Source organism: Berghia stephanieae, chromosome 1 (assembly GCF_034508935.2).
Source record: "Berghia stephanieae isolate SIO BIC M18660-M18661 chromosome 1, UCSD_Bste_1.3, whole genome shotgun sequence".
NCBI lineage: Eukaryota > Metazoa > Mollusca > Gastropoda > Nudibranchia > Aeolidiidae > Berghia > Berghia stephanieae.
In genome coordinates this window covers 63,926,947-63,939,271 of record NC_088360.1, presented here as the reverse complement: position 1 = coordinate 63,939,271, position 12,325 = coordinate 63,926,947, and the positions used below count along the sequence as shown (strand labels likewise).

The 12,325-nt window shown below is 38.3% G+C and overlaps 1 protein-coding gene across 23 annotated transcripts in view; it reads right to left on the bottom strand.

Annotated features, from left to right (window-relative positions):
* Positions 1–286: 286 nt before the first annotated feature.
* The window catches only part of LOC144979231 (DNA repair endonuclease XPF-like), a 124,710-nt gene continuing 112,671 nt past the window's right edge, over positions 287–12,325 (bottom strand). For 12 of the 23 annotated variants that reach the window (XR_013646669.1, XR_013646668.1, XR_013646665.1 and 9 more), the window contains one exon: positions 287–1,913. Coding sequence is in view for 20 of the 23 variants with exons in the window: in XM_078925965.1 (XP_078782091.1) it covers positions 1,605–1,913 (309 nt within the window). In the remaining 3 variants the exon portion in view is untranslated. Of the gene's footprint in view, positions 1,914–9,145; positions 9,289–12,325 lie in introns of all 23 variants that reach the window. The other 11 variants (XM_078925879.1, XM_078925856.1, XM_078925842.1 and 8 more) reach the window with 2 other exon arrangements.

Here is a 12,325-nt window from a genome sequence, read left to right as displayed (position 1 = left end):
TGTTTTTTACATGATATAATTAATTTGTTCCGTTGGGGTGTTTTAGTCCTAAATAGATTTGATTATGAATTTCTAATCTGGATCGACGCCAAATCCGTTCGGAAGACCTGAGTTGATGTTTTAGTGTTTGTAACTCGTTGCAATACCACTCGGTGTTTGGTCGAAGAGTAATTTCTTTCATGACCAATGGACACAGCTCATCGAACACAGTTTTCAGTGAATGTGTTTACCATTTCATGAACATTATCACAACTCTTAACAGAGTCACAAATCCAAAGACTTGATGGATTCTTGAAATGTTTCTTTATTTAAAGATTTTGTTATATTACTCTACAGTCAATCAGCATTGATATACAGTAAAATTACTTCTTTAAACCGAAACAACTTGAGAGCACCTTCCCTTTTTCTCTCTATATTTTTCTTCAAAAATTCGGGAAGGAGGCCACATGTAATAATGCCCTGCGATATTAAACAGAGCGTAAGTATAAGATGAGGGTGATGGGTGGGGTGGGGGGGAGGCAAACACGTCAATCACTGCACTTGGGCTTGGCCAACACCACAGTCGCACCATAAGGAATACAGGACCCTAGTCTGTGAGTCGCACAGACTGGAAAAGGAAGACAGCGGGTGACTGGCAGGCGAAAAATGAGGAAAGAGGGGGAGTTGGGATGTAGAATCACGCAAGCGAGATGTTCTCGCTCGTGTGTTGATGCTTTGGAACTGACTGGATTTTCAACACGACGATAAGGAGGGGGGGGGGGGGGGGGGGGGGTAGACAACTTACCATTGAAATGCCATTTCATTTCCACTTTGTTTAAATGTGTGTGTGAAGAGGGGGGGGGGGGGGGGGGGTTCTAAGTAATTAGGCCTTTGAACCTAATGGCTTTTCAACAAAAGAGATGTGTAGTAGACAGATTAGCAAAAAGAGATGTGTAGTAGACAGCTTAGCATTGACACGCCTTTTCATTTCCATTTCACTTCACCTCTGAGTAGCGGCGCATCATTCATTATCAATTATCGCACAAGAACTTTCGATCTTATTTTAGCTTTGCATTTTACTAAAAGATGTCTAAACTAAAAGAAAGCACTGTCCTTACACATTTGAGTTTAAAATCAAAATAATATGTGAAGTCGACGAAAAAAAAGTTGACCAAGATGGAGATATGTAAAATACACGGCATCCCGAACTCAACTCTTTCAACAATTTTGAATTGAAAACGAAAACCCCCAAAAATATTTTTAAAACACACACACAAAAAAAAAAATTAAAAAATTAATGGTTACGAAGATGGCATTTATTCAACAACTCCATTTAACGGGAAACCCATGATACGATTAAATGAGCAAATTCCTTAAATAGTTACTACCCTTGAAAAACATTGCAAAACGGGAACTTGCTTTAAACCAAAATGTCTTTAAACCGAAATGGTTTAGAAGGTCCCCAAAATTTCGGTTTAAAGTAATTCTACTGTATTACTACACCTAACCAGCATTGATATATTACTGCATCCAATTAGCAATGTCCTCTGTCTATCTTGACACCCTTAGGCACTGATGAGGAAAATGAAATATTTCAATTTTGTTTGGTAACATTCATCAAAAGATCACGGCTTTCTTTTTACTCCCCGTCCTCTACTATTGTCATAACATTTTCCACCTCTTTTACTCCAGCTTTTTCCTTTGCTATCAGCTTTAACTTTTGGCCTATTCTTATCCTTCATTCCATAACTGTGTGATTCTTCATCATGTTGTTTGTGTAGGAATGCGTGGAGCTGGTTAGCATTAATGGAGCTGCCAAGGGCTTCTGTCAGCTCTTCCAGGGTTGCTTGAGAGACTTGATGTAAATTCTTGAAATTCTTGAGAATAAGATGGAAGTTCTTGGAGTTGATGCCTGGCATACGTAAAACAAAGTCCTGCAAAGAGTAAATTAACAATATTTAACCATGATGTTGATAAAGAAATGATATGTTATTCATTAACAAAATAATATCTCAGATTCTTCTTTTCTTTTTCTATTTCAAAGCTGAATATGTCAATAAGCAAAAGTCGAAAAAAAAAAAAAAAAAAAGCAAAAGCATAAGTAAAAATAGAATAACAACTCCCCCCCTCACCACCCCCTCAAAAAAAAAGACAAAGAAAAAGAAAAAAGAGCATGGATTTTCCGTTTTCACACCAGATTTCTCATTAACGGAACTGGTCAAAATATTTTCCTTCTTTTGAATGGGTGCTTCTACTGTAGTTATATTTGTAACAAATAGGGACAAATACAATTATGAAGGTTTCGGGTACAAACCCTTCGTCAGCACAACAATACACAAATTTACGTGGAAAACAAATAAAATAAAATGCAAAATAACTTGTATTGTCTGTACTCAATGGTGGTTGCAGTATGAATGAAACGTTAGCGTGGTGTGGGTAGTGTGCCCCAGGGGAGTGATCCGATTGATAAGAAAAGGTCAGCGTCAGGGAACAGAACCTTCAAGAAAATAATGGATGATAAAAGACATATTAGTAGTAATAGTAGTACAGTACATGCCGTCATTAAACACGCCGGCATAAAGCACGTTTCGGACTCAAGCACGCTAAACTGCTCTTACCGAATTTTTACTATATAAATTGCACGCCTTCAAGCACAGTAACTTTGGCTTCGGGCACGCTTCATTTACAAGACAGTGAATACAATCACCGGGGCCGACATACTATGTTTCAACAATGACCCATTAAAATTCGAACAGCGCAGCGGTGAGTGTGTTAAGACAAACACAAAGAACTAGTAATAGTAATAGAGCTACACATCTAAGAACGCGTGATGCACGAGTGCTGCAGTTGCCCTGTGCCGTGTGGGTAGTGTGTGTGTAGCTTTGACATCCGTATACAGCGACGAGCATAGCCGAGTCTTGTGCGTGCTACACACACTTCCTGTCATTTATAAACGGACAGTGTTGCCAACCTGGCGTATTTTTGCCATCGAGTAACGGTGAAAAATGGATGGCGGATTTTTAAAACACTATTTCTTCCTCCCCCCCCCCCTCCCCCACCTAATTACTTCTAACAACTCTTATTGACTGAAAAGTTATAGGTGTATCTGAGACAATGAAATGACATTGGTGGATTTTTGGTTTCAAGTTAGCTGAATTTTGTCGAGAGCACCTGGCAACACTGTAAACTGGTTGTGATCATTTCATTTCCCATTCGACCACAGACTGAACAACGCCTCGTTTCCTTACCTATTATTACCAACTGAGATTACGTTACAGGACGCCTTATATTAAATTTGATTGAGCAAATCCAACATTATGGCAGCCACAAGAACTTGTCTCACTATGGAGCAAAAGTTGAAAATTATGGAAGAGATGGAATCGAGCCAAGTTCAAAACTTTGCAGAGACAGCACGGAAGCATGGCGTTTCAAGTCATTTCCAGACTGTGGAAAACTAGAGAGGAAACCTGTCGCACCGCTACACATTTTCAGAATCTTTCAAGGAAACGGAAAAACTGTTTCAAAGAAGAGGATGTCAATATTGCTCTTAACATCTGGCTAGGGCAGAAAAACAACCAGAATGCTAGGATCAACGGGCCCATCCTGAAACAGAAAGCTCAACAATTGGCGGAAGAAATGGGTCACGACTTCACACTATCGGATGGGTGGTTGAGCCGCTTCAAAGAACGCCACAGCATCACATTCAAACAGGAGCATGGGGAGAAACAATGCACAGACTTCGAGTCAGCCCAACACTGGAGAGAGCGTGTGATGGATACTTTACTAAAGGATTATTCACCCAATGACATATACAACGCCGATGAAACAGGCATCTTTTACAGAGGTCTCCCGGATTGTGGCTTTGTTAACAAGAATGAAAAAATCAGGGGTGGCAAAAAGCAAAAGGACAGGTTCACTATTCTCATCTGTGCCAATATGTCTGGCACTGACAAAAAGAAACTTCTCATAATTGGGAAAAGCAAATCGCCTCGAGGCTTTCCCAGCAATGTGTCAAAGCTTCTCGTCGTTTATAAACATTCCGAAAATGCATGGATGACATCTGACATTTTCACCGATTTTCTTCAAATGTGGGACAAGTCACTCCGCCTTCAAGGAAGATCAATTGTGCTTCTTGTTGACAACTGCAGTGCGCATCCCAACCTAACGGGTCTTACTTGCATGAAGTTGGAATTTTTACCCCCAAATACCACCGTGACACTTCAACCCATGGACCAAGGCATCATAAGGAACTTTCAATGCCATTATCGTAATGCACTAAACAACATCATCATCAGCGAGCTTGATTCTGATGAGTCAAAGAAAGCCATCGACATACTGCCTACCATCACTGTTTTGAGAGCCATATACTTGATGCAAGAAGTATGGTCGTTGGTTACTCCCGAGACAATAAAAAACTGCTATAAGAATGCAGGTTTCGTCATCAACCCAGCAAGCGACGACGTGACAACCGCTACCACCCCCCTGACGTTCATTCCACCAGAAAACTTGGATCCCGGAATATTCGAAGAATTCATTGCCGTGGATGACGACGCTCCTGTGACTGGCGAATTAACAGACAAGGAAATTGTCCAAAACGCTCTGGAAAGGAAGCGGCCCCAAGTTGAGGTGAAAGAGGAGAGTGTTGATGAAGAAGTAGAAGAATCAGCGGTCAAAATGCCTTCTTCCTCTGAGCTGTTGCAAAGCCTGAACACTATTCGTTTGTTCATGGAGTCTGATGGCCTCACATCTCAAACTAAATGTGAGGCAATTACAAGAGCTGTACAGGGGATTGTTATTTCAAATCGAAAGCAAAGCACTCCTACTGATTATTTCCCCTCAAAATGAAACAGCCCCGATCCTTCCCAACACCCAACTTTCTCCACCATGTCAAATTATTCCATGTTTTTATTTTCACTACCTTTTCCATACCTTTTGATTTCTTCATTACTCTTTCCTTATTGTTATTGCAATGATAATTAAATAAATAAATAAAACATAAAAACAAAAAAAACAACAACAAACCCAAAAATATAAATGACACCGTAGACTTGTGCGCGATCACAAGTTCCATACAAAGGGAAGAAACTGTGGAAATTCTCTACATGGAAATCTCTACTTCGCACTCAAGCACAGTTCGGCATTAAGCACGCCTATGCCCTCTCCCGATGACCGTGCTTAAAGCCGGCATGTACTGTAGTAATAGTAGTAGTAGTAGTAGTAGTAGTAGTAGTAGAAGTAGTAGTACAGTCCACTCCGGATAATCCCAACACCTTGGGATCAGCGAAAATGTTGCGATTAACCGAATTTGAATTTCTAGTCTATTATACACATACATGGTAAACTCAAACCTGTTGTAAATATTGTTCTTATAAGTCCACCACATACTGAGCAATATGATTGAAATAAAAACCAAATGGCAGCCCTTTATATATTTCTTTCAAGCAAAAGCAGCTTAGATGCAAGACGACATCTTATTCAGATTTGATTAACTTTCACTCTTTTGTTTTCAACATTTTTAAGAGTCAAAGAGATTAGCTGTGATGGGAGACTATAAACTCTCACCAAACTCGTTGGTCAAAGAGCACAGTTGTCAATCCCAAAACAAAGGATATCTCTTTACAACTGTCATTGTCTACCTGTTGTAAAAACTATACCCAGTCCCCTTGCCTCCTATTTAATGGCCACAGATGACATCACTAACCCATACTGCAAAGCCCCAGCTTCTTTTGTCTAAAATAGAGTGGTGACACACTAATGTAGTATTAAATCCCGCTCACTCTCGATTTTTCAACCTGTCACGATTTCTTCCATGATGAAATTTAATCATGATATTTTGTTTGATTGATTTCTTGAATTTACCACTTGTTGAGGGCTAAAATTTGTTGCGATTGACCGAAGTTTGTTGCAATTAACCAGTGACTTTTATATAGAATTAATTCTGTTTCTTGAGAAATGTTGCGATTAACCAAAAGTTGTGATTAACGGAGTTGCGATTATCCGGAGTGAACTGTAGTAGTAGTAGTAGTGGTAGTGGAAGTAGTAGTAGTAGTAGTAGTCGTGGTAGTAGTAGTAGTAGTAGTAGTAGTAGTAGTAGTAGTAGTAGTAGTAGTAGTAGTAGTAGTATTAGTAGCAGTAGTAGTAGTAGAAAGCTGTACTGGAATAGTAGGGGGGCGGTGGAGGGGGTGAGGTGAACACAGTGAATAAAACTAACTTAATTTTTGACTCTTTAGTTTTTGCTTTGATCTTGCTGTATCCCCCGTGCCACCCACTGTGCATCTTCCCCTGTCGCCCATTCCACTCCCCTGATCACAGGCAAATCACTGATAGCAGGGAACTTCACCTGTCACAAGTGATTAATTACCTGCACCTTCGTCAGTTGAAACAAGGGGAGGTAAGCGAGGTCCGAAAAAAAGGGTGATATTGTCAAAAAATGCATAAGAAATGCACTCCTTACATCATTTAATACTGGAAACCTATGTGTCACACACAATTTCTTCTTATTTTTTTTTAATATTTTAAATTTCTGTCGTAATTATATATATTTTTGTGAAATGCCAATTGGATTATAAAGCAGAAAAGAATATTTCAAATTAGTGAGTGAAATTTTTCTGTCCACCATATATCATTGATTAAAATATTTTTAAAACATGTTTTGTCACCACGAGGGTCATATTTTCTTACACCCTAAAATAATTCAATAAATTTGCAATTAGTATGTCCATGAAGTACGCTTAATTCACACAAAATAAAAAAGTTATGATTATTTAAAATCTGGGCAATCCGTTGTGTGAAATAACATTATTATTTTTGGTTGAGTGATTTTATTTTTTTTATATTAATTTTATTTGTGGTACTGAAATAATTTTTTTTGTACTTCAGACAAGGATGGAACATTCTCTTGAAACTCATATAACAAAACAAAATAATCTATGTAGACTTTGTGGCAAAAGATGTTTGAAAAGAGGAGGTGGGAGAAGCAACTTAAAAAGATAAAGAAAAAATTGCATGACATGAAAGAATGTAAATAAAGTATCATCAGACCAGTTAGAAAAGCAATACATGTTTTAGATCAGAATAAAATTGTCAGACAAGCATTTCACGGTGACCACTTCATTGCCAACCACTGCCACAAATACATAAAGAAAGAAATCTACAGACACCTTACAAAGACAGCTATACATGCAGTTAGTACAAACACCCAAAGAGACACCCTAATCACGAAAATAATTCAACTTGAGATCAAATATAATACTTTAAATGACAGCTACAGAGATGTACATACATTAGTATCACATTCAAATCCCATGTCATCAGAAGAAATTAAAAGAGCAGAGGAAGCCGTCATAAGGTATTTGCAGAATTACAGAGAAGCATTCCCTCACTCAATTACCCCCAAATTACATATATTGGAAATGCACTGCATTGACTGGTTGAAGCGATATAAGATAAATTTAGGATTCCATGGCGAGCAAGGTGGTGAATGCTCCATTCTAGCATAGGGAAGATTGAAAAAAGAGCAGGAGGACTTCAAAGCGAAAAAGCAAAATTGTCTTTCACAATGGAAATATCATTGCTTCAAGTTGAACCAGACGTCAGTAGTCACTTACTTCAGAAGGGCCCTAATAATAATCCTAAATATTAGAATGATATCTCTCCTTTCTGGTTGGTGTTGAAAATAGATGAGAAACTATTGTTAAACTTGTTTATTTGTTTTCATAATGGTGTTGCTTGCATTGTGATTAGACATGAAACTTTGTTAGTTGTGATGTGTGACAATAGAAGAGAGAGTGATAGAAATATTTCTTAGTAAATTTATTACTGACAATGTGATCGGGAACGTGACAGACCATAGAATTTATATTATTAATTAATGAAATATGTCATCAAGTGAATCTTATTCATAAGAAATGATCGGATATCAGTTTTATAAGACACACATTAACACGTACCTTCCAGTCATCACTGTGACTAGCTAATTTGTGGACAGGATACTGGTGGATTTGATAAGGAGTTACCACAATATCAAGACCTCTCACAGGACTGCCAGGTCTGAACAGGCCATAAAACTTACATACACTTTTTCCTCATTCTCTACTGCTTCTGATAATCCCAAAATTATTTGCCTGTACGGTGACTTATGCTATTTATTCACATGTTTCTTACCAATTATAGTTATGATCTTGCATTGAATTATAGTACAACTCATGGAGAGTGGCGTTGTAAAACCATTAGGTTCATAGCCATACAAATGGTATGACAATATTCTTTACATTATGAAGAACAAGAATATATGAATAAGAAAAAGTTACGTCAACGGATTATTGAGCAACGATTATTTGAAAATATCAATAAAATGCAGAATCGGAGAGAAAAAATACAGGTAGCGAAAATGCCGATGCCGGTAGCATGATGAGTCATCGACCTGTCACAACTTGATTAATTACCCTCCCACCGGTGGAGCGATGGCTCAAACTAAAAGTTCGAGTTTTAGTCGCCGTGTGAAAAAGTCACAGCGGATGGGGGGGGGGGGGGGGGGGGGGGGGGGGGGGTTTTTGCTGAATGGGCAAGGTGTTAGAGCGCCGGTCGAATCTTCGTGAAGGAAATACAAAAAAACAAAACAAAAAAAAAGAGACGAACGGCCGGGTATCAATGTGATAGTAAAGTGGATTATACAGATAAATAGATAGACAGGTAGATAGATATATATATATATATATATATATATATATATATATATATTATATATATATTTACACAATGCACAATGTGCACAACTCATTCATATATTGAACAGATTTGGACACACTATTTCATATTCAGCAATTCTGGAAATCGAAACTGCCATTTGTGACAGCATTACCAACTCCAGCAACATTCTTCCTCGGCAAATCAAAACAGACAACAACCTTGTAACTCACTTCTGCTGGGATAACTTCGACCTAGCTGAGGAAACATTATTTGGTTCAGACACAACACATACCAAACACGGGATAGTGATTCAGGAAGTAAGAGAAAAGCCTAACGAGGAAGTGACCAATGAAAGAGAAATTGTTGGCTGCCAGACAGACACGGGTCAAACAACTGTTACACAGAGTAAAAGGCAGTCCATGAATTACCAACCCAAATATTTACCACCGTGTTTCTTAAAGCAAAAAACAGAACCAACCATACCGACACTTGAAGTATGTGCACCATGTTCTGTACAAGGTGAAGTTCCATTGTCAGATTTCCTGTGGATGTTTTGTTGATCCAATCTAGAAGGATTGAGAGGGTAAGTTCCTGGCTGGCATGGATGGGTTTCTGCAACTTCTGCGAAGCATGATCAAAAGTCAATAATTGGTTACATGGCACCAATCAATGCTCCATCAACACAGCCTGCAACAGTGCAAGAGATTATCAACATTTCACGACAAGCAACACGTGAGCTTGGCCAACAGTATACTATAATAACATGTGATCTTGCTATTGCTAGAATTGAGTATGGTTTAATTTGGCAGAATCAACAAGAATACTCTGACGTCATAGTAAGACTTGGTGTATTCCACACCATGTGTTCGTATTTCGGCGCTTTGGGAAAATTAATGCAAGGGACAGGTTTTGAAGAAATTATCATAGAATCTGGCATCTGTGCAAGTGGTTCTATGAACAAAGTGATGAGTGGAAAGCACTATAATAGAGCACTGAGAGTTCACGTGTTGTTGTTAGAGGGTCTAGAGAGATGTTTATTTAAACAGTTTGAGAAGCATACCAACTCCAACATTCTCATCAAATCTGTGAAAAAAGACAACAGTGAGTCCATACTCTTCATGGACGAAAATAGTCTCGAGTGCGCATCAGAGAATGAAGACTTCAAAGATTTTGGATGCGATACTCACACATTAGGGAAGGAGTTCATCAGGGACGTCTTGGAAAAATAGCCCAATTTTGGATTAAGTATATGGATAAAGTTTGGTTGTTGCTAAAATTTCTATGAGCCACAAAGACCAACAACTTCATTGTTCATGTCCACTGCCTTCAGGAATGATGTCCCTTATTCTTTGCAATGGACCATCAGAACTATGCTCGATCTTCTTCTTCCAGTGTCATCTCATGGGTTGAGGTCGACTTGAAATGACACGCCAATCTTCCCTGTTGACGGCTTGCTGATGCTGACTGCATTCGGCTGCCGACAATCCTGTCCATGTCCTCACATCATCTATCCAAGTTCTTGACTTGCTGGCCTGCCTCTTCCTCTTTTCCCCTCAACTCTACCCTCAAGAATGTCCTTGTTGACAGTTTGATGGTGTCTTAGGTGTCTAAAATACCTTAGTTTTCTTGTTTTTATTACTTTCATTAGGGTCGGTCTGATATCAAGGATGTCACAGACTTCTTGATTTGTTTTCTTTTCTTTCCAACTGATTTTTCCAAGGCGACGGAAAGTCCACATTTCAAAGGCCTCAATTCTTTTCTCTATTTGTTTGTTCAAGGTCCATGTTTCTGAGCCGTAGAGAAGTGATGAGTGGACATAACATTTGAGTAGGTATTCTTATAGTCGTTTTCATCTGCGTTTGTTGCGAAGTTAAAATGTTATTCAGTTGGCTGAACCTCGACTTAGCTATAGCAATCCTGTTTTTCACTTCCAGCTCATTCTTTCCGTTGTTGGTCATTGTCTGTCCAAGATATTTAAAAGAATCTACTTGTTCGATGTTTTGATTAATAATTTGGACTTTTGCGATTTTTTCAGGCTTCTTTGACATGACCATTACCTTCGTCTTTTGAACATTCATCTCTAGACCCTTTGCTGTACTGTTCAGGTTTACTTGATTTGCAAGGATCTGTAGATTTGTCTCGTTCAATGCCAACAATACTGTATCATCTGCATATCTCAGATTATTTATCCTCCTATTTTTTTTGTTTGTTTGTTGCTTTAGGTCTCTTCCAACACAATTGAGGTTATATGAGAGACCGCTGAAACAAAAAAAACAAGCAATCTAACAAAAATAGTACAAATGTAAATCAAAATCATAACCTAAAGATATCATAAGCTAAATTATAAATAACCAAGAACAAACAGGCAGAAGATTTACAGAAAAAAAAATATCCCTGTCAAAATACAATCACAAACCAAAGAAGCAGGATAGGCTAGTAAAGAGAAGAAGAAACGACATCACTATCGGATCGTACACCCATGCGAACATCATAGGTATATGATTCAAGGGTGATGCTCCCATCCAACCACCCGCATTTATCCTCCTACCTCCAATAACAATACCTGGAATGTGCTCAGTTTTACGGAAGATAAAACTGTGTACAGGCTAAATAGATATGGGGAGAGGATACATCCTTGACGAACTCCTCTTTTAATTGGCGTGAAAGATGACAGATCGCCCTGAATCCTGATGGCTGCTTTTTGATGCCAATATAGATTTGTGATTAGCTGTATATTTTTGCCATCAATGCCTGCCTTTTCCAGACATGTCATTAATTCTCCATGCTGTACCCTATCAAATGCTTTTGCGTAATCGATAAAGCATGCATAGATTTCTTTTTGATGATCAAGGTATTTTTGTGTGATATTATTTAAACAGAAAATTGCTTCTCTTGTCCCATTATTTTTTCTAAAGCCAAACTGTACATCGCCAACTTCATAATCGATGGTAGACCTGATTCTTTCTAGGATGATCTTCAATAATAATTTAGTTACATGGGGCATCAGACTTATTGTGCGGAAATCATTGCAAGTTGTCGCCTTTGGTTTTTTCGGTAGCGTGATGTAAACTAATTTGGCAAGTTTGTCTGGAATATAGCCTGTATTGTAAATACTATTAAAGAGATCTGTTAGTTTCACAATTGAGAATTCTTTCAAAATTTTTAGCATTTCTGTTACAATGCCATCTTCAACCTCAGCCTTGCCATCTTTCATATTTTTCAATGCATTTTCTATCTCACATGCGAGTATTGGAGGACCGTCAGTGTTGTTTGGCAAAGGCATTTGGGGCCTGTCATCATCAAATAACTCGCCAATGTATTGACACCATCTTTCCTTTATATCCTCTTTCTCAAATAATATTTTACCATTCTTGTCTTTAATACAGTTATTGTTGTTAGTGGTGCGTTTTTTGCCCGAAATTTGTCTTATTTCCTCGTGGGCTGCTTTTCCATCTAGGCCAAATATTTCGATCATCCTGCATTTGTGGTTAAGCCAATTTTCTTTTGCTATGCGACATTTGTGTTGGATTTTCTTATTCAGCGCTTCATACTCTGGTTTGTTCTTCATTTGTTTACGTTCTGACATGAGATCCAAAATTTCTGGTGTCATCCATTGCTTTCTTGTTCTTTTCTCCTTCTTTGGAATATCCTTCTTACC